Source organism: Procambarus clarkii, chromosome 43 (genome assembly GCF_040958095.1).
Source record: "Procambarus clarkii isolate CNS0578487 chromosome 43, FALCON_Pclarkii_2.0, whole genome shotgun sequence".
In the NCBI taxonomy this organism is placed as follows: Eukaryota; Metazoa; Arthropoda; class Malacostraca; order Decapoda; family Cambaridae; genus Procambarus; species Procambarus clarkii.
Window position 1 is genome coordinate 21,074,453 of NC_091192.1, and position 23,869 is coordinate 21,098,321.

Sequence of the window (23,869 nt, forward strand, 5' to 3'; positions counted from 1 at the left end):
TTCTCAATCGACTTGAGAATGGTCCAGGACGGACCGAAACGTCGTCGTCCCTTCACCTTCTAGTGTGTGGTCTGGTCAACATACTTCAGCCACGTTATTGTGACTCATCGCCTGCACGCGTGTCTCATTCTCAGGCAATTTAAATATTTTTATATATTTCAAATACATTATCGCCTGTGGAGACCCCTCCCCCCCCATGCAACTACGCTCTCACAACCACGGTCTCACCAATGGGGTTTCCCTCTGGAAAATAGATCGAGGTAGCAAAATTGAGTGTAACAATGCCTGCGACAAATACATACGTTCATATGTCACAAACACTATATTGTTATTCTCAGTTAAAACTGCCAATTTTAATGATAACAAGAGACATTAGGGACAACACACTCATGTGTTTTTATATATTTAATTAGAGTACAATACAATTAATATTATTTGTGCGTCAAAAAATATGTATTTAGATATAAAAATAAAAATAAAACACCACTCAACAAACTCACAAGCTTCTCTATTTTTGTTTGCTTGTAATTGAATATGCATCTATTGGAAAAGTCAGCTGTCAAACACCTGTTCCAGAGTGGGGACTTTGTTGTTGTTTTCGAGCAGCAAGCAGTTCATATGACCCTGTGGCACAGTGACAGCCACAGTGACCCTGTGGCACAGTGACAGCCACAGTGACCCTGTGGCACAGTGACCCTGTGGCACAGTGACAGCCACAGTGACCCTGTGGCACAGTGACAGCCACAGTGACCCTGTGGCACAGTGACAGCCACAGTGACCCTGTGGCACAGTGACAGCCACAGTGACCCTGTGGCACAGTGACAGCCACAGTGACCCTGTGGCACAGTGACAGCCACAGTGACCCTGTGGCACAGTGACAGCCACAGTGACCCTGTGGCACAGTGACAGCCACAGTGACCCTGTGGCACAGTGACAGCCACAGTGACCCTGTGGCACAGTGACAGCCACAGTGACCCTGTGGCACAGTGACAGCCACAGTGACCCTGTGGCACAGTGACAGCCACAGTGACCCTGTGGCACAGTGACAGCCACAGTGACCCTGTGGCACAGTGACAGCCACAGTGACCCTGTGGCACAGTGACAGCCACAGTGACCCTGTGGCACAGTGACAGCCACAGTGACCCTGTGGCACAGTGACAGCCACAGTGACCCTGTGGCACAGTGACAGCCACAGGGTCCTTCGTTTGTCGCCTCCCGACAGGCAGCCTGGTCCCCGTGGCCTCTAGTGGAAGTGATGCAGGAAAAGTCCACCTTTCACGCAGGCTGAAGTGGACGGTAAGGGAACACCACCTTACCACTGCAACATAATTCCATCATCGAACACCAAAGTGGAGACGAGGGTGTTCGACTGGAACACATTCATTTCTGTTGAATCAGGAATTAAACTGAATTAACTCTTCTTGTGCGTCTTCTGAAATTTCATTCACCTGACATATGAATGTTTTTTTTCCTAATTTAGTATGTTGATCAGGAAAATAACTCTGAAATTCGAAATTCTGAAATGAATTAACCATGACTTCTTTGGACAAAGTCTTTGGCAGCCGACCATCACTAACAACTTGAAGATGGAAATATTCATTTCTCCGCACTGACCCCTCTTCTTGTGGAGCTCCAATTTTGTAAAAAAAAAAAAATAATGTACTCACCCACTTTGGGTGAGCAGGTTTGATCACTTTTCTTGTAGTCTCAAGTTCAAGTGAATGAAGAACACCACTATGTCGAGAAGATAAGTGTAGAGGCCCCGCAAAGTGTTCAAATTTGAACAGCTCTAACACGTCACATTTCCCCCTGTTCTTCAAGAAACATATCAACAACCTGACGAAGAATGAAGAAGTGGAACAAGAACCTCCCCCCCTCCCCTTCCCCCTACACACAATGAACTACCTGACGGATGCACAAAAGAGCAAGGAAGTGTGTTCGGATTCCTTGTCACGACACACACTTGCTGTAATAATATATCGATTTAATTGCTCTTCACATAACTGACGATCGCGATACTACCAGAAAACATTGCAAGAACCCCACCTAGCAGGAAGCGACTTGAAAGCCAGGGCTTCCCGATGCTTGAAGCATAATACACCTGCTTCATTACCACACCTGCTTCATGACCTACTTCGGCTTTAACCTTTCCTTGGACATATCCGGCCTTGACCCAAACATGACTGGACCTCCATCAGTGAGTATGTCAGCAAAATGTTGCCAATACCTGTATAAGAACATAAGAATTAAGGAGACTCCAGGAGGCCTATTGGTCTGTACAAGGCAGCTCCTGTTGGTCCATACGAGGCAGCTCCTGTTGCTCCATACGAGGCAGCTCCTGTTGGTCCATACGAGGAAACTCCTGTTGGTCCATACGAGGAAGCTCCTGTTGGTCCATACGAGGCAGCTCCTGTTGGTCCATACGAGGCAGCTCCTGTTGGTCCATACGAGGAAACTCCTGTTGGTCCATACGAGGAAGCTCCTGTTGGTCCATACGAGGCAGCTCCTGTTGGTCCATACGAAGCAGCTCCTGTTGGTCCATACGAGGCAGCTCCTGTTGGTCCATACGAGGCAGCTCCTGTTGGTCCATACGAGGCAGCTCCTGTTGGTCCATACGAAGCAGCTCCTATTGGCCCATACGAGGCAGCTCAGTTTTATTAACCGTACGGTATGAATTGTAGAACAAAAATAATTTCTAATCACTCCGATAAGATGATAATACAAGATGAATATAATTTCCATAGATCGTCACAAATCTTGTAAGGACGCCTCAGAGTGCAAGCAACGAGACCTAGAAGACCTCACTAAACCCATAAAACACTTCGTTGATTCATGCGACCTTTATACTCACACAAGATGAATATCATCTTCCTTGAGGCCCATCACTCATCACATTACGGCTAGATCTTCCTGTGATGACCAGACCACACACTAGAATGTGAAGGGACGACGACGTTTCGGTCCGTCCTGGACCATTCTCAAGTCGATTGTAGATCTTCTTGTGCTGTTGAAGGGTGAAGACTCGGATGCTGATAATGGATGATTCGGATGCTGGTAATCTCGATTCTCCAGATTGCATTCGAATGATTAGTAATCTCGAATGTAACTCACTGGCAAGACTTGGTGGGTAGAGGTTATTGGGCAGGCATGAGGATACGTTAGATTACACACTCATATTTACTTATAAGAAATAATACTTGCTCGAGATAACAATGTGAACATCATTTGGAACTATGTGGGGGAGTCGAACCAGCGTTTTGGTGAATACCAGATACTTGGCCTAACCCACTCGGCCACGATAGGACAAGAGCTATTCAACCTGGAGCTCTAAAAACTCAACCAGGAGTTCTACTGAGTCTACTACCAGTGCTCAACTAGTAAGGACCTCAACCTGTTCTCTATACACTATACTCACTATACTCTACCATCATCTCCACTTTCTACTAAGCCATCTACATCTTCCACTCCACCACCTTCACCTCCTCCTCCACACACACTCCATCACCTCCACTCTCCACTCCACCACTACCACCTAACACTCCATCACCTCCACTCTCCACTCCACCACTACCACCTAACACTCCACATGACACTCCAACAACTCCATCTCACATTCCACCACCAACACCACATTCAATACTGAATACAATCATGAAATAAAATTGTAATTAACTTCTAAATTATTTGTCAACGAGTTTGCAATTTACAAAATATTGTAAATTAATTTACCCCTCGATCGAATATGAAACATATTTCAATGCTGTTTTTTTACAGTTATCATATATATCGGTATATTATTATTTTCACATGTTTCATTACCTTTTGTGTTTTGTTATTATAGGTTTTTATTATATTATTATTTTAATTATTACTATCATTGATATTTTATTATTATTTCTATTATTATTATTATTATTGGAATTAATATTATTATAAGTATACAGAATTATATTGAAAATGTCGGAATAAAATAGCCGAAGTCGCTTCCTTATTCAAGCATTGTTTTAAAAATGACAATTACTCTATTGTGGTTTATTTTAAACCTACGTATTCTGTAACAAGGAAACTTTCATTGTTATTTTTTCCTAAATCTCTCCAACTTACACAAGGGAAACTATTTTCTGGTTAATAACTGATCACAACGGCACCGCCCGGGTCTCTATATGTGTGTGTGTGTGTGTGTTTCAAGGTTGAATGGTCCCCAAGCCAACATGCATCAGAAAACTCTTGACCCCTGAAGGATTCGAACCCGGTCAGCCTGGGCCTCCATGACCCATGGCGTGTCCAGTACTATAACCACTCGGCCACACTGACTGTACAAAAGTATTGGAAGTCATCTGGCCCTTAACTCGATACCCGGCAGCTCTCGGTGACCATTTTGGGCACAGATGGGCACATATTTTTTTCACAAGAATCTGACTCTTGGCTCTAGGGTCAGACAACTTCCATACTTTTGTACAGTCAGTGTGGCCGAGTGTTTCAAGCGTGGGTTGGACGATTGTTTCAAGCGTGGGTTGGACGATTGTTTCAAGCGTGGGTTGGACGATTGTTTCAAGCGTGGATTGGACGATTGTTTCAAGCGTGGATTGGACGATTGTTTCAAGCGTGGATTGGACGATTGTTTCAAGCGTGGATTGGACGATTGTTTCAAGCGTGGATTGGACGATTGTTTCAAGCGTGGATTGGACGATTGTTTCAAGCGTGGATTGGACGATTGTTTCAAGCGTGGATTGGACGATTGTTTCAAGCGTGGATTGGACGATTGTTTCAAGCGTGGATTGGACGATTGTTTCAAGCGTGGGTTGGCCGATTGTTTCAAGCGTGGATTGGACGATTGTTTCAAGCGTGGATTGGACGATTGTTTCAAGCGTGGATTGGACGATTGTTTCAAGCGTGGATTGGACGATTGTTTCAAGCGTGGATTGGACGATTGTTTCAAGCGTGGGTTGGACGATTGTTTCAAGCGTGGATTGGACGATTGTTTCAAGCGTGGATTGGAGGATTGTTTCAAGCATGGATTGGACGATTGTTTCAAGCGTGGGTTGGACATGTATATGAGTGGGATTAGGTGGTCATAGCTAGGAGCTGCCTCGTATGGGCCAATATGACTTCTGCAGTTGCCTTTGTTCTTATGTTCTAGTCATATTGTCATATACTAAATGTCTATGTCATACATATGTCAGTATACTAAATATACATATACATATGCATATATCATATGCAAACATATACATATGTCAGTATACTAAATATACATATACATATGCATATGTCATATGCAAACATATACATATGTCAGTATACTAAAAAGTCCACACAAAAAATTAATAAAAAAAATTGCAAAAAAAAAAAATGTCAAAGATAAACGGACGTTCAAATGTCACAAGTCAAATTAATCACATATAGCTAATTGTCATCACAATAACACCAAGAACCAGAAACCTATTGGTTTTCCTCGATCCAAGTGGCTAAGAACTGATGTTTCTTTGTGTGACACGAATATTTAGACTTATACAATGCCGTAGCAGTCGCGTTGCGGTAAGTGTGTTGTAGTAGATGTGTTGTAGTAGGTGTGTTGTAGTAGATGTGTTGTAGTAGATGTGTTGCAGTAGATGTGTTGTAGTAGGTGTGTTGTAGTAGATGTGTTGTAGTAGATGTGTTGCAGTAGATGTGTTGCAGTAGATGTGTTGTAGTAGATGTGTTGCAGTAGATGTGTTGCAGTAGGTGTGTTGTAGTAGATGTGTTGCAGTAGATGTGTTGCAGTAGATGTGTTGCAGTAGATGTGTTGCAGTAGATGTGTTGTAGTAGATGGGTTGAAGTAGATGTGTTGCAGTAGATGTGTTGTAGTAGATGTGTTGCAGTAGATGTGTTGCAGTAGATGTGTTGCAGTAGATGTGTTGTAGTAGATGTGTTGTAGTAGATGTGTTGTAGTAGATGTGTTGTAGTAGATGTGTTGTAGTAGATGTGTTGTAGTAGATGTGTTGCAGTAGGTGTGTTGTAGTAGATGTGTTGTAGTAGATGTGTTGTAGTAGATGTGTTGCAGTAGATGTGTTGTAGTAGATGTGTTGCAGTAGATGTGTTGCAGTAGATGTGTTGCAGTAGATGTGTTGTAGTAGATGTGTTGCAGTAGATGTGTTGCAGTAGATGTGTTGCAGTAGATGTGTTGCAGTAGATGGGTTGCAGTAGATGGGTTGCAGTAGATGTGTTGCAGTAGATGTGTTGCAGTAGGTGTGTTGCAGTAGATGTGTTGCAGTAGATGTGTTGTAGTAGATGTGTTGTAGTAGATGTGTTGTAGTAGATGTGTTGTAGTAGATGTGTTGTAGTAGATGGGTTGCAATAGTCGTGTTGCAGCTGGCGCATTGCAGCTATTGGGAGTGAAGACTGTTCATCAGGCGATAACTGAGTTATCACCTTACCGTCGAGGGCTGATCATATTAGCATGGATGGTGGGAAGGGGGGGGGGTTGTGGGGGGGGGGGGAGGGGTTGTCGGGTTTACTCAGGGTTTATTCAGCATTATCCACGATGAAGGTTTACAGGTACTGTGTTATTTAGGAGAGTTTATAGCTCGGTGTGCCTGGATGATGGGCGCTCACACGAATGGGCGCTCACAAGAATGGGCGCTCACAAGAATGGGCGCTCACAAGAATGGGCGCTCACAAGAATGGGTGCTCGGAACATGAATGCTCACAAAATGAGTGTCTAAATCTATCTAACTCTATCGAACTTGCTATCTATTGAGCTCTCTAGATCTCCCGATAACCATCTCTCAGTCTAGCTATCTCTCTAGATATCTCTCTATTTTGCTGTCTCTCTCTATATCCACTAGAAGGTAGCTCTCCAGAGGGTAGCTTCGAGATGTTGATGGCTCAGTAGGTAGAGCGGCTGGCTATACTATCCATGTGGCCGGTAGTTCGTGGCCCCGAGTGTTGCAGGGGAATGAAATGCTGTTATGTACGATACGGTGATTAGCTCGGGCATGTGCAACGGGGGCTAATTGTTCGTTTGATGCAGCTATAGCTGTTTAAGGTCAAACCTCTGTGGACCGCTAAATTGACTTGACGTCCCGTTTTCTATTCCTTGGGGGGGGGGGGCTCCGTTAGGTTAGGTTCGGGCTATTTAGTACATCAGTTTAGTGACGTTGTAGACGCTCGAGAGGACGGGGGGGGGGGGGGCTGGTTTCGGAGGGTAGAGCGGCACACCCTTGACGGAGCGGTGTGGCGGGAAATGGTTCGCACCAACTGTTGTAACCACGATGTGGCAACACCGCACTGTGGTACAGAACCGGGCCACTGAGTGAGCATTCCACCCTCAGCGGCTCTGGGATTCAACCTACTCAGTAAGCATGACACAACGTCAGCTGTGTGATATCAGGGGTGGATACCTTCTCCCCTGAGTAAGCTGAGTAAGATATCCTTTCACCTGAGTAAGGATATCTCCTCCTCCTGACTAAGCTGAATAAGATAACCTCCCTTACAACAGTCGGAGCGAAACCATAAAACCTCTCAACACGTAAGTGACTTTTATCTACTCAATAGCCACCACAATCTCGCGTTATTTCAAGCATCAAAATAACCGGTAATTACTAACCTAACGAGCAATTAGCGTCTCGGTGTAATGACCATAACTTTCAGCCGCTCTGACTCCCTCGTTCGACGCTAACTAGCCAAACTAAACCACTCAAGGCGGTCGCTGATTGGCTCATAAAACCCTTAATTACAGTATTCTGCGTGAATGGCTTTATTGGCTTTGCAGATCAGACATCAAAGCTGTTTGTTGGAAGAAGCGAGGTGACCGCACTTGAGTAAATAACTTTAACGGCATTAACGAGGCAGTTAGAGCGGGATAACAACCTATCCATGGTAATGAGTACAGTTGTTGACGGGTATCCAGTTCTAATGATGTCTGATGCAGGCGACTATTGTGTGTGTATATATATATATATATATATATATATATATATATATATATATATATATATATATATATATATATATATATATATATATATATATATATATAAATAGATAATAAACCCATTAGTTAATGGATGCAATGAAGACTCCCCCCGTTACAAAATTAAATATTTCTAAATGTAATCCATTACGGCTTATGATGCAAGGAAGGACATTCTCAATTTTTGTCAAAGTATTTCTACTCCAACTCCTGGAAAATATGTGCGTGAAAAACTGATAGATTTTTAGAACTCAATAATCGGAAATTTATTTCAGATATTTCTCTACCAGCGCCACGTAGCGTCTGTTCAGAGAGAGACCACTGAGGCAGATAATTGCTTAGGTGATACGAAGCTAGGATACACAGGCAGGATACACATACATACAGGATACATGTTCCAGATACATATACAGGACACCTGGGGGGTAGAAATAGCCTAAGCTGCTCTATCCCTTTGAGATGTATTTATTGCTTATCTCAATAAACATACTTGAACTTGAACTTGTACAGGACACTGATAAAAAGCCGTGATAGCCCACTGTATTAATTAGCGACTCACAAAATCTAACATCAAATGGAACAGGCTCAACCATCTGCTGTAAGCCACACACACACACACACACACACACACGGGGCCTCGTAGCCTGGTGGATAGCGCGCAGGACTCGTAATTCTGTGGCGCGGGTTCGATTCCCGCACGAGGCAGAAACAAATGGGCAAAGATTCTTTCACCCTAAGTGCCCCTGTTACCTAGCAGTAAATAGGTACCTGGGAGTTAGTCAGCTGTCACGGGCTGCTTCCTGGGGTGTGTGTGTGTGGTGTGGGGAAAAAAAAGTAGTTAGTAAACAGTTGATTGACAGTTGAGAGGCGGGCCGAAAGAGCAAAGCTCAACCCCCGCAAAACACAACTAGTAAACACACACACACACACACACACACGCACACACACACACACACACACACTCACAGCGATGACAAAAACAGGAGAGATCGAACAATATTAAAAATTGCGTGTGTTTTGAAACACACGCAGGACCCTGTATACCACTTATGTAAGACCAATCCTGGAGTATGCAGCTCCAGCCTGGAGTCCATACTAGTTAAACACAAGACAAAGTTAGAGAAGATTCAGCGGTATGCCATCAGGCTCGTCCCGGAAATGCGAGGAATGAGCTACGAGGAAAGGCTAAAGAAGCTAAACCTCACATCCCTGGAAAACAGAAGAGTAAGAGGAGACATGATAACCACCTACAAAATTCTCAGGGGAATTGACAGGGTGGACAAAGACAAACTCTTCAGCACGGGTGGGACACGAACAAGGGGACACAGGTGGAAACTTAGTACCCAGATGAGCCACAGAGACGTTAGAAAGAACTTTTCCAGTGTCAGAGTAGTTAGTAAATGGAATGCACTAGGAAGTGATGTGGTGGAGGCTGACTCCATACACAGTTTCAAATGTAGATATGATAGAGCCCAATAGGCTCAGGAACCTGTACACCTGTTGATTGACAGTTGAGAAGCGGGACCAAAGAGCCAAAGCTCAACCCCTGCAAGCACAATTAGGTGAGTACAATTAGGTGAGTACACACGAACTCAAATAGAATATTTCTTGAAACTAATTAACAAAGCAATTTATACATTAAGTGTTGTCACAATAGTAATATTTTGTTTACACTAACAATCAAATGTTTACACCAACAATCAAATGGTAACACCGACAATCACCTCTTTTCATTAACAACCTTCTACTTGCAAACTGCCGAAACCAAACATCAACTAAACACATATGTGTTTGAACATCACAGAATATAGCAAACATTATAGCAAACATCAGATGATACATATTTGCATATAAGAAATGACATCAAATATGGAATTAGGTAACACATGAAAATATCGATTAATGTGCATAATCAAAACACAGCTGATATACATAACTATAAATCAGTTGAAACATGTAAAATGCATAAGACACAAGAGGCCTCGGATGATAAATATAAACAATCATCATCTGACCCACGTAAACAAACATCAGCTGACCCACGTAAACAAACACCAGCTGACCCACGTAAACAAACATCAGCTGACCCACGTAAACAAACCCCAGCTGACCCACGTAAACAAACACCAGCTGACCCACGTAAACAAACCCCAGCTGACCCACGTAAACAAACATCAGCTGACCCACGTAAACAAACATCAGCTGACCCACGTAAACAAACATCAGCTGACCCACGTAAACAAACACCAGCTGACCCACGTAAACAAACACCAGCTGACCCACGTAAACAAACACCAGCTGACCCACGTAAACAAACATCAGCTGACCCACGTAAACAAACCCCAGCTGACCCACGTAAACAAACACCAGCTGACCCACGTAAACAAACCCCAGCTGACCCACGTAAACAAACATCAGCTGACCCACGTAAACATCAGCTGACCCACGTAAACAAACCCCAGCTGACCCACGTAAACAAACACCAGCTGACCCACGTAAACAAACCCCAGCTGACCCACGTAAACAAACCCCAGCTGACCCACGTAAACAAACACCAGCTTACCCACGTAAACAAACCCCAGCTGACCCACGTAAACAAACACCAGCTGACCCACGTAAACAAACCCCAGCTGACCCACGTAAACAAACCCCAGCTGACCCACGTAAACAAACCCCAGCTGACCCACGTAAACAAACACCAGCTGACCCACGTAAACAAACCCCAGCTGACCCACGTAAACAAACCCCAGCTGACCCACGTAAACAAACCCCAGCTGACCCACGTAAACAAACATCAGCTGACCCACGTAAACAAACACCAGCTGACCCACGTAAACAAACCCCAGCTGACCCACGTAAACAAACATCAGCTGACCCACGTAAACAAACCCCAGCTGACCCACGTAAACAAACACCAGCTGACCCACGTAAACAAACACCAGCTGACCCACGTAAACAAACACCAGCTGACCCACGTAAACAAACACCAGCTGACCCACGTAAACAAACACCAGCTGACCCACGTAAACAAACACCAGCTGACCCACGTAAACAAACACCAGCTGACAAATAAGTCATCATTTGTGTTCCACCACCATCATGGCCGCCAGGATAATTATTCACAAGTCTTTAACAATCTCTTAATTAATTTTCCGCCTGTTTAAGCTGCAGGTCACGTGTGTGTGTGTGTGTGTGTGTGTGTGTGTGTGTGTGTGTGTGTGTGTGTGTGTGTGTGTGTGTGTGTGTGTGTGTGTTTGTGTGTGTGTATGTGTGTGTGTGTGTGTGTGTGTGTGTGTGTGTGTGTGTGTGTGTGTGTGTGTGTGTGTGTGTGTGTGTAGGTGTGTGTGTGTGTGTGTGTGTGTGTGTGTGTGTGTGTGTGTGTGTGTGTGTGTGTGTGTGTGTGTGTGCGCTTGGCTGATACTCTTTACCTAATAGTGCTTTTGGACTCAAGAGAAATAAGCTCTTGTATCTGCCTCTATCACAACGGGGTCCAGATTTCTTTCTTAATTTCTAGCTATGATCCAAGACGCCAATACGAAATCAAAGAGACAGAAGGCATGGTTGTCAAAGGAATCAGATTCCCCCCAAAGGATTTAATCGAGGGACAGATGTCTCTAAAGAGCTGGGAGAAAGCAGAATTTCTACTCGTCTTGGAAATATTAGGGAAAAACCTCGATAATATTGGAATAGTGTTTATTAGTGTTTATTTAATAACTATTATTGATTATTAAAAATAACAAAATTTAGTTTGAACATAATTTGTATTTACTGTTATTGGCTTTTAATAATTATTATTTAAGAAATACTCAATTATCGTCTATTTAATAAAGATTACTCTGTATTTTATTATTATAATTATTACTGCCGCAATATAGGAAATCTACACGAGTGTCGTTGACCAAACCACACTAGAAGGTGAAGGGACGACGACGTTTCGGTCCATCCTGGACCATTCTCAAGACAATCGACTTGAGAATGGTCCAGGACGGACCGAAACGTCGTCGTCCCTTCACCTTCTAGTGTGTGGTCTGGTCAACATACTTTAGCCACGTTATTGTGACTCATCGCCTACACGAGTGTACATAATGTTCCCTAAAGCAACTCATCCTCTTGCCGAACGCAATCGGAATTACGAAATTTTTTACGCAATCGCAAGCACCGTAAAATTTGCGGCTGTTTTATGCAATATAAAAGCACCGAATTATTGATGCTTTCTGTTGATAATTAATATCAGTTTCGATAGGTTAATTGGGTCAGCTTGATTCTGACAGTTTGGGGCGATATGACACTATAATAAAGAATATTTCCGTGTCTATGCCACTGACCTGACAGAAGAAGATTTCGTGTCAAAATTCTTGAATGATGCAAAGCTGTTGACAAAAATGTTAGTTTTCAGCAGCATAGAGCCGGTCGGCCGAGCGGACAGCACGCTGGACTTGTGAACCTATGGTCCTGGGTTCAATCCCAGGCGCCAGCGAGAAACAATGGGCAGTTTCTTTCACCCTATGCCCCTGTTACCTAGCAGTAAAATAGGTACCTGGGTGTTAGTCAGCTGTCCCGGGCAGCTTCTTCGGGGGTGGAGGCCTGGTCGAGGACCGGGCCGCGGGGACACTAAAGCCCCGAAATCATCTCAAGATAACCTCAAGAAAGAGGGATGAGGAAATTTTTTGAGTTTGTATTGAAACGAGAAGTGTAATCACCGTAGAATTTTCATCCTCCTACTTTTGATAACTCTACAATCATTCAGATCTGATAGTAGAGGATATTACAGACTCTCAAAAGCCTGAAAGCACTTGAACAAGCTATAATTTGTTTCGATCTGATACCATTATATACACACACACACACACACTCACGAACAACACACACAGACACACACTAAGGGGACTGTTAGCTGAGTGGACAGCGCACGGGGACTCGTAATCCTGTGGCCCGGGTTCGATTCCCGGCGTCGGCAGAGACATATGGTCAGAGTTTCTTTCACCCTGATGACCTGTTACCTAGCAGTAAATAGGTACCTGGGAGTTAGACAGCTGTTACGGGTTGCTTCCTAGATGTGTGTGTGTGTGTGTGTGTACATGAGTTGGTGGGGGAAAAAAATAAGTTAGCAGTTAGTAACAGTTGATTGATTGACAGTTGAGAGGCGGGCGGAAAGAGCAGAGCTCAACCCCTGTAAGCACAATTAGGTGAGTACACACACACACACACACACACACACACACACACACACACACGGGGGGCCTCGCGGTTGAGTGGATAGCGCTCGGGGGTCATAGTCCTACTGGCTCGGCTTCAATTCCCGGCTAAGGCGGAAAGAAATTGGCAAAGTTTCTTTCATCTTGATGCACCTGTTCACCTAGGAGTAAATAGGTACCTAGGAGTAAGACATCACTCATACGTATTCAGAGTTATATGGCAATTATTTCTCTGAATGCTCTGTGTTCCCTTCTTCGAGGCTATGGGTCCCTACAATTCCACCAAAGATGGTACCCCAAGTATATTATATATATATATATATATATATATATACATATATATATAATATGTATATATATTATATATATATATATATATATATACATATATATAATATATATATATATATATATATATATATATATATATATATATATATATATATTAGAATATTTTGGTAGCAGTCTTTCCTGTAGACATATATTATTAAATATGACCGAAAAAGTAAGATTAATAATTCTAACACGAATTTTCTCAATCTTTCGTACATTACGCTTCACTGTTGGAGGTAAATCAAAAATCACTTCTCCAAAATTCATTTTTATTTCTAGTCTGACGCGACACGGGCGCGTTTCGTAAAACTTATTACATTTTCAAAGACTTCACAAATACACAACTGATTAGAACGTATCTCTGATTTTATATCTACATTTGAGTGAGGTGGGAAGGGTGATGTGGCATTAACACAAGACAGAACAGGAGGGGATATTAATAGGGTATTAAAAGTATCAACACAAGACAGAACAGAAACAATGGGTATTGAATAGAAGTGTTTGTAGAAAGCCTATTGGTCCATATTTCTTGATGCTTCTATATTGGAGCGGAGTCTTGAGGTGGGTAGAATATAGTTGTGCAATAATTGGCTGTTGATTGCTGGTGTTGACTTCTTGATGTGTAGTGCCTCGCAAACGTCAAGCCGCCTGCTATCGCTGTATCTATCGATGATTTCTGTGTTGTTTACTAGGATTTCTCTGGCGATGGTTTGGTTATGGGAAGAGATTATATGTTCCTTAATGGAGCCCTGTTGCTTATGCATCGTTAAACGCCTAGAAAGAGATGTTGTTGTCTTGCCTATATACTGGGTTTTTTGGAGCTTACAGTCCCCAAGTGGGCATTTGAAGGCATAGACGACATTAGTCTCTTTTAAAGCGTTCTGTTTTGTGTCTGGAGAGTTTCTCATGAGTAGGCTGGCCGTTTTTCTGGTTTTATTGTTTCTGTTCTGTCTTGTGTTGATACTTTTAATACCCTATTAATATCCCCTCCTGTTCTGTCTTGTGTTAATGCCACATCACCCTTCCCACCTCACTCAAATGTAGATATAAAATCAGAGATACGTTCTAATCAGTTGTGTATTTGTGAAGTCTTTGAAATTGTAATAAGTTTTACGAAACGCGCCCGTGTCGCGTCAGACTAGAAATAAAAATGAATTTTGGAGAAGTGATTTTTGATTTACCTCCAACAGTGAAGCGTAATGTACGGAAGATTGAGAAAATTCGTGTTAGAATTATTAATCTTACTTTTTCGGTCATATTTAATAATATATATATATATATATATATATATATATATATATATATATATATATATATATATATATATATATATATATATATATATATATATGTCGTACCTAGTAGCCAGAACTCACTTTTTGGCCTACTATTCAAGGCCCGATTTGCCTAATAAGCCAAGTTTTCATGAATTAATTGTTTTTCGACTACCTAACCTACCTAACCTAACCTAACCTAACTTTTTCGGCTACCTAACCAAACCTAACCTATAAAGATAGGTTAGGTTAGGTTAGGTAGGGTTGGTTAGGTTCGGTCATATATCTACGTTAATTTTAACTCCAATAAAAAAAATTGACCTCATACATAAAGAAATGGGTAGCTTTATCATTTCATAAGAAAAAAATTAGAAAAAATATATTAATTCAGGAAAACTTGGCTTATTAGGCAAATCGGGCCTTGAATAGTAGGCCAAAAAGTGAGTTCTGGCTACTAGGTACGACATATATATATATATATATATATATATATATATATATATATATATATATATATATATATATATATAATATATATATATATATATATATATATATATATATATATATATATATATACATATATATATATATATATATATATATATATATATATATATATATGTATATATATATATATATATATATATATACATATTTATATATATATATATATATATATATATATATATATATATAATTTGACGCACATAATGTTCTCCAGACTGTGTGATATAGTTATTGCTATGATCAGGTTAGGGGTCGCTAATTGTGGCAGGTGGGAACAGGTGGACAATATCTCACTCCTGGGCTCTCCAGGTGTAATACTGCCAGCAGGAACTGGCTCATTATCTCACACACTACATTATTGAATATCCATGCAGCAGGCATTATACAACCTTCAGACCCTCTGAAGGTTGTATAATAAAGTAACTGCAGTTACTGTATCTATCCTGTGGTCTTAATTATATTATTTATCGCATGTATTTTATTTGTAATCATTTGTTTACCAGATGGGTTATCAGGCGATGAAAGGGGCTGTCTGTTTGTCTCACTCACAAACAGTCTCTTCCCTCCCTTCCTCTCTCTCTCTCTCTCTCTCTCTCTCTCTCTCTCTCTCTCTCTCTCTCTCTCTCTCTCTCTCTCTCTCTCTCTCTCTCTCTCTCTCTCTCTTTCTCTGTCTGTCTCTCTCTCTCTCTCTCTCTCTCTCTCTTTCTCTGTCTGTCTCTCTCTCTCTCTCTCTCTCTCTCTCTCTCTTTCTCTGTCTGTCTCTCTCTCTCTCTCTCTCTCTCTCTCTCTCTCTCTCTCTCTCTCTCTCTCTCTCTTTCTCCAAGTCTCTTTCTCTCTCTCTCAGAACAACCAGTCGTATGTAAGCATTCACTGCTCCACACAGAGTTGTTCATCATATTATTGCTATTAAGACAATAAGACCACTTCACACAGTCGATACTATATTAACGAAGACCACCACACGTCTCGTTAACGTTAGTCCAGATAGTCTAAGGGAAAATATGACGTCAAAGTTTATTCATCCTTTAAAAAGAAATTATTATGATTTAATTTGTTTTTAATTTTAGCCTGAGCAGTGCATCATGGTTTACAACATGGCAAGAACAAATCAGAAGCCAAGCAGAGTGCTATAGCAAGATTCGTCGTGGAGGTAGCTTTGACACCGAGTCATGAAGCCTGCTTTTCAATGATGTCAAATGTAATCCGCCCATGTTGGGCACGTACCCATCATCAATTACCGTGAAAAAGTGGACGAAGCTAGCCCCAAGTGTCTTGCCTTCTACCTTGGACAGACTGACAGATAAGAAGAAAGAGAGACAGACATTTTATTTTCTGTAGATAAATGTATCAGAAGAATTGTGAAAGCACAGAATTTTTGGGGAAAAAATGGTACATTATTCCAGACGTGTGTTTACATGTCGCTCTATGACTAATCCTCCAACAAGATGGAGATCTTTAGTATCACATAAACAGCTCTTGACACAAACTACCTAACCCATCATGTAGTTTATGATAGCTGTATAAGCAAGCATGTTTTTAAGTACGTTAATACAAAAAAACAGAAGAATAAGTATTCAGAAAACAGAATTTTATAGAGGAGATGCGCGGCATGAGTAGCATCAAGGAGAAGGAAATATTGTTAAAGCGACTCCTCGTGTTATCTGGGAGGCTGTGAAGGGCAGCAGAGATGTATGAGCTATGTTCAATGAGGCGATGTTGAACACTTCTCACGGATATGTCCACTGGTGTGTGTGTGTGTGTGTGTGTGTGTGTGGGTGTACTCATCTATACTCACTTGTTTGTGCTTGCGGGGGTTGAGCTCTGGCTCTTTAGTCCCGCCTCTCAACTGACAATCAACTGGTGTACAGACTCCTGAGCCTATTGGGCTCTGTCAAATCTACATTTGATATTGTGTATGGAGTCAGCCTCCACCACATCACTGCCTAATGCATTCCATTTACTAACTACTCTGACACTGAAATGGACACTGTGTGTGTGTGCGTGTGTGTGCGTGTGTATGTGTGTGTGTGTGTGTGTGTGTGTGTGTGTGTGTGTGTGTGTGTGTGTGTGTGTGTGTGTGTGTGTGTGTGTGTGTATGTGTGTGTGTGTGTGTGTGTGTGTGTGTGTGTGTGTGTGTGGTCCGTGAATATATACACCACTCATGAGAGAATCGGCTTTGTAGGACAGCCAGGGTTATTCAAAGTGTAGGAGGATGAAAACAAAAATATATTCAGTTTTATTTCCTAGGAAAGCAGATAAGACTTCCTCTAAGACTCCACTCAGATAAGATTCCCTGAGCAAGACTTCCTCAGCCAGACTCCCTCTGGCTGAGGAATGCACTGCGGGCAAGTTCAGACCAAGATTCTGAAATTTATCTGTGGTCTGAAATATCCAGTTCGACAATATCGGGATAATCAATTAAGATATCATCTTGGCCGGCGGTCAGAACATCTTGCGAGTCAGCACCATCGAATTTGTCAGTGAACAGTTGCCTGTTGATACGTTCCCACGTGTATTAACACGACATATGGTGATTCAGGTTACCGTATGTCACGGGGAACGGCTGTGTTACGGTCCTCGACGTTGAGACAGTTGTAAGTCTGCAGTCCTGTCTGTTAAACCTGTCTCGCATTTCAGGTGAAAAATCAGTGTTAAATAGTCTTGTGAAAGTTATACACGAAGGACGTATTAACTGTGAACGTCTGAGACATTTGATGACGCTAGCCGTCAGTTATGTTAATATGGTAAATAGTGTTCATCACCTGGTTAATCCAGTGATGAGTCAACCAGTGTCCGGGATAATCATTGTTCAATGTCCAGACTAATCATTGTATAATGTCCAGACTAATCATTGTATAATGTCCAGACTAATCATTGTATAATGTCCAGACTAATCATTGTATAATGTCCAGACTAATCATTGTATAATGTCCAGACTAATCATTGTATAATGTCCAGACTAATCATTGTATAATGTCCAGACTAATCTTTGTATAATGTCCAGACTAATCATTGTATAATGTCCAGACTAATCTTTGTATAATGTCCAGACTAATCATTGTATAATGTCCAGACTAATCATTGTATAATGTCCAGACTAATCTTTGTATAATGTCCAGACTAATCATTGTATAATGTCCAGACTAATCATTGTATAATGTCCAGACTAATCATTGTATAATGTCCCGGCTAATCGCTGTACTTCAACTCTGTACAAGAGTGCACAGTTTGCTACACGAGTAACTAATTGTTCTCCATACCTGATTATGTTGGCACAAACAACAGAAGCGTTGATTGAGGATTGCTATCAACATATGTGGTAGAAAAAAACACAGGAGAGGTATGGAGGTGTTGAGCACAGATGTTGGCATGCTCTCTGGACACAGATCAGTCACAGAAATACCAGAAATAATTTCGTCAATGTTAGTGTTGCAAATATGTGTTATGGGTTAGACGTATATAGAAGCGGTTGAAGAAAACATGAACTTTAACATACAATAAAATCATGGCAAAGTGATGGGGTTCTGGGGTGCCCAGAGAGGAGTCTTCAACCCCATTCATTGTTCTAGTACCATTGTCTAATGAATATTTCCAATTATGGGAGTTTGGAGTTGAAACACGATTGTACAAGCTCATCCAAGCGTGACCATCTAGGTGACTATAAGTCTACCTTTAAGTCCTATAAGTCTATAATCTACCTATAAGTCTATATCCTATAAGTCTATATCTACCTATAAGTCTACTAATCCCCCTACAACAGACAGACAGACGACATTAGAATGCGAAAGAGGGAATATGTTCCAGACATAAAAAATACTCATTGATATCGATCAAACAGAAAACAGATGCTTTTGCAGAGAAATAACGTAACATATTATCATACATGAAATGATTGTGAGGAAAATATTCTTAATTTTAATGGTAGTAAGCAAGAGGAACGAACCAGTCAGGGAAAAAGTCAAGGCTGCCTCCAGCCATAAATCCATAAATTGACAACTAGAAATAAGAAAAAGCACGGTGGGGGGGGGGGGGGGCTAGGGATAGAGAGATAACGTGTCAAATGACTAACAGCTGGCAGAGTCCCAAGAGCTCAAGCCAAGAGCTGAAGTCCTTTAAATACTGATAGGTATGTACTGCTTGATAACACATATTTATGCACATAAGTAGCAGGTTCAGATAATATTTCCTGTCTTCCAACAAGGTTTAAAAGTTCGTCATGATCACATCACTGAAGTGTCTCACGCACACTCACACACACACACACACACACACACACACACACACACACACACACACACACACACACACACACACACACACGCACTCACACACACACATACACACACACACACACACACACACACACACACACACACATAATGGGGGCCTCGTAGCCTGGTATGGGGGCCTCGTAGCCTGGTGGATAGCGCGCAGGACTCGTAATTCTGTGGCGCGGGTTCGATTCCCGCACGAGGCAGAAACAAATGGGCAAAGTTTCTTTCACCCTAAGTGCCCCTGTTACCTAGCAGTAAATAGGTACCTGGGAGTTAGTCAGCTGTCACGGGCTGCTTCCTGGGGTGTGTGTGTGTGTGTGTGGTGTGGAGAAAAAAAAAAAAAAAAAAGTAGTTAGTAAACAGTTGATTGACAGTTGAGAGGCGGGCCGAAAGAGCAAAGCTCAACCCCCGCAAAAACACAACTAGTAAACACACACACGCACTTACACACACACACACACTCCGCAAAATCCACAACCCCCGTGTACCCTTCAGCATCTACACACTCACACACACACACACACACGCAGCCCACAGCATCCACACAGAACTACACGACAACACACACACTCCCTACTAAAATACCCACACTGCAATATCCACGTCAGAATACGGCCCTCCACCCGAGTTCTATCTGGCTTCATCCTGGCCAGGAATAGCTCACCATCTTCCGGGACCCAACATATCTGTTCCTGGTACATGCCGGCTGCATGCATGACACGCTGATTGAGCGGCGCCTCACAGCAAAGTGTGAAGGACAAGAACTACCTCAAAGTCTACGGACCTACCAACCCACGTTTTACTATCAATGATTCAGTCGTTTCCACACTTCATAGGAGCGTCGGAGAGTAGTTTTAAATCATTCAATCCAGCAAGACATCACAAGGGTTCGGCTTCCTTTCAACACTATCAGGTAAACTGGTTTAAATTAACCCGGGTTTGGTTCAACCAGATCTCATTCGCCTGAACTGGACTCGAATAGGTACTCGTCAATTGAACCTGGGTACATTTCATCAGAACCCGGACACACTTCAACTTTACATGGATTTCCTTCAACAGGACTTGAGTTTTCTTACACAGGACCTTGGTGTGCTTCAAAATGATCCGGATCAGTTGCAATTGCTATAAAAACCTGAACCTACACAATAAGGTGGGTGGTACACTGCAACATGAAGCTAGTTCTTAGAAGCTAGAAGTTAGAAGCTAGTTCAAGAAAAAAGCTAGTTCAAGAAAAAAGCTAGTTCAAGAAAAAAGCTAGTTCACTGCAACAAGAATCAAACTCCTTGCAACAGGAATCAAGCACCTTGCAACATAAAGCAAGCACCTTTCAACATGAAGCAAGTACACTGCCTGAGCAAGGAAGCAGGCTGCAACAAGACTGAGAACTGAAGACTGAGAGTTACTGCAGCTCTGCAACAGTGACAGGACCATTATCGTCTGTGTGTAAGGAGACACCAGTCCAAAGCTGTACTATTTTTTGGTCAACTTTGGAAAAAGTCTGTCTGTCTGCCTGAATAAACTGTCCTACGTAATTAAACATTTTGTGCATTGCATATTATGCCTCTTATTTACCAGCGAAACATAATGCCAAATATCTTCACTTGTCATGATTGTTAAGACACAGGTTGATAAACATACGGGCCTAAGGTAATTATTAGGAGAAAGCACTAAGCCCTTACGACTATATAGCTCAATCGAGCCTTTAGAATCAATGATTATCTAAGAAGTTGCAGTGTTCTGGGATATTGGTTTGATGATAGTTTCTTAAACAATGTTCACACTGGCTCGTACTGAAAAGGAAAGTGGCTCACAGATCTCTCCCGCTAAATTACCTACCTCTTTGTATATGCTATAGTGAAGCCAGGACAATGACATGTTGGTTACAGTTTCCAGATCAACGACATTTTGACTCCTTTATTCAGAATCGTGTTATGTTAATTCCTAAATGTATTCTGAACCTGCACTGTAAATACATAGTTTGTCCTGGGAACCTAAAAAAAATCCACTTGTGGCGCACATGACTGGATTAACAAGCCAATCAGGAAGAGCAAATAACCACCAAGACCGTGAATGAACTTCCAGGTAGCAGCAGAGAAAGAAATTATTCTTCACCGAGTGCCGATGAGGAACCACTTTTGCGAAGGCGCTGTGCACAGAGACGGGTGTAGAGTGAATACTGTGAAGGGAAGGACGAGGTTATCAGTTCCCGGAGCTCTGTGCAACCACAAGACGGCCGGGACGTCTATGTTGAGCAACGGCGTTGATGGCACTGAGGAACTATTGGTGCAATCCAATTAGCCTAGTGAAAGGGATTGTGTCTTACAGAACATCTCAAGGGAGCCGTCTCTGGTAGCCTCCACTCTGCTACACGTGGAGGCTACACCACTCGTAGCCTCCACTCCGCTACACGTGGAGGCTACACCACTGGAAGCCTCCACTCTGCTACACGTGGAGGCTACACCACTCGTAGCCCCCACTCCGCTACACGTGGAGGCTACACCACTGGTAGCCTCCACTCTGCCACACGTGGAGGCTACACCACTCGTAGCCTCCACTCCGCTACACGTAGAGGCTACACCACTGGTAGCCTCCACTCTGCTACACGTGGAGGCTACACCACTCGTAGCCTCCACTCCGCTACACGTGGAGGCTACACCACTGGTAGCCTCCACTCCGCTACACGTGGAGGCTACACCACTGGCAGCCTCCACTCTGCTACACGTGGAGGCTACACAACTCGAAGCCTCCACTCCGCTACACGTAGAGGCTACACCACTGGTAGCCTCCACTCTGCTACACGTGGAGGCTACACCACTGGCAGCCTCCACTCTGCTACACGTGGGGGCTACACCACTGGAAGCCTCCACTCCGCTACACGTCGAGGCTACATCACTGGAAGCCTCCACTCCGCTACACGTGGAGGCTACACCACTGGAAGCCTCCACTCCGCTACACGTGGAGGCTACACCACTGGAAGCCTCCACTCCGCTACACGTCGAGGCTACACCACTGGAAGCCTCCACTCCGCTACACGTCGAGGCTACACCACTGGAAGCCTCCACTCCGCTACACGTGGAGGCTACACCACTGGAAGCCTTCACTCCGCTACACGTGGAGGCTACACCACTGGAAGCCTCCACTCCGCTACACGTGGAGGCTACACCACTGGTAGCCTCCACTCCGCTACACGTGGAGGCTACACCACTGGCAGCCTCCACTCTGCTACACGTGGAGGCTACACAACTGGAAGCCTCCACTCCGCTACACGTAGAGGCTACACCACTGGTAGCCTCCACTCTGCTACACGTGGAGGCTACACCACTGGCAGCCTCCACTCTGCTACACGTTGGGGCTACACCACTGGAAGCCTCCACTCCGCTACACGTCGAGGCTACACCACTGGAAGCCTCCACTCCGCTACACGTGGAGGCTACACCACTGGAAGCCTCCACTCCGCTACCTGTCGAGGCTACACCACTGGAAGCGGAAGCCTCCACTCCGCTACACGTCGAGGCTACACCACTGGAAGCCTCCACTCCGCTACACGTGGAGGCTACACCACTGGAAGCCTTCACTCCGCTACACGTGGAGGCTACACCACTGGAAGCCTCCACTCCGCTACACGTGGAGGCTACACCACTGGAAGCCTCCACTCCGCTACACGTGGAGGCTACACCACTGGAAGCCTCCACTCCGCTACACGTGGAGGCTACACCACTGGCAGCCTCCACTCCGCTACACGTGGAGGCTACACCACTGGAAGCCTCCACTCCGCTACACGTGGAGGCTACACCACTGGCAGCCTCCACTCTGCTACACGTGGAGGCTACATCACTGGAAGCCTCCACTCCGCTACACGTGGAGGCTACACCACTGGCAGCCTCCACTCCGCTACACGTGGAGGCTACACCACTGGCAGCCTCCACTCCGCTACACGTGGAGGCTACACCACTGGAAGCCTCCACTTCTCTACACGTGGAGGCACGTTGCCGTGTAAGACCAAATTACCTGAGCCGATAAAAGGTTAGTTAACTAAACGTTCTTATGGCTGTAATATTTAGCTACATAACAACCTTTAAGGCACCTTTTTGGTCACTGATAATGCATAAATAAACGTAAGTATTATAGTGATTATAAATTTTTAATTAACTCGTAACATTTTTAACGTATTCGTCGTAAAATAAAATATTACAAGCTACTGTTCCACGTGAACGCTCCTTGCCCAGAGGTTATGTGTGTAATTTTTACACACATTAGTTACATAATTTTTACACACATTAGTTACATAATTTACCGGGTTATTCCGGCTTTAACAACGTTATTTCCAAT

At 43.2% G+C, this 23,869-nt stretch overlaps 1 protein-coding gene across 1 annotated transcript; it reads left to right on the top strand.

Moving 5' to 3' along the window:
* The first annotated feature begins 6,523 nt into the window (after nucleotides 1–6,523).
* Nucleotides 6,524–23,560, top strand: LOC123755612 (mucin-17-like). Its single transcript, XM_069340034.1, has 4 exons — nucleotides 6,524–6,537; nucleotides 16,334–16,416; nucleotides 17,904–18,010; nucleotides 21,866–23,560. The coding sequence occupies exons 1-4, from the start codon at nucleotides 6,524–6,526 to the stop codon at nucleotides 23,558–23,560; spliced, it is 1,899 nt and encodes a 632-aa protein (XP_069196135.1).
* Nucleotides 23,561–23,869: the final 309 nt, after the last annotated feature.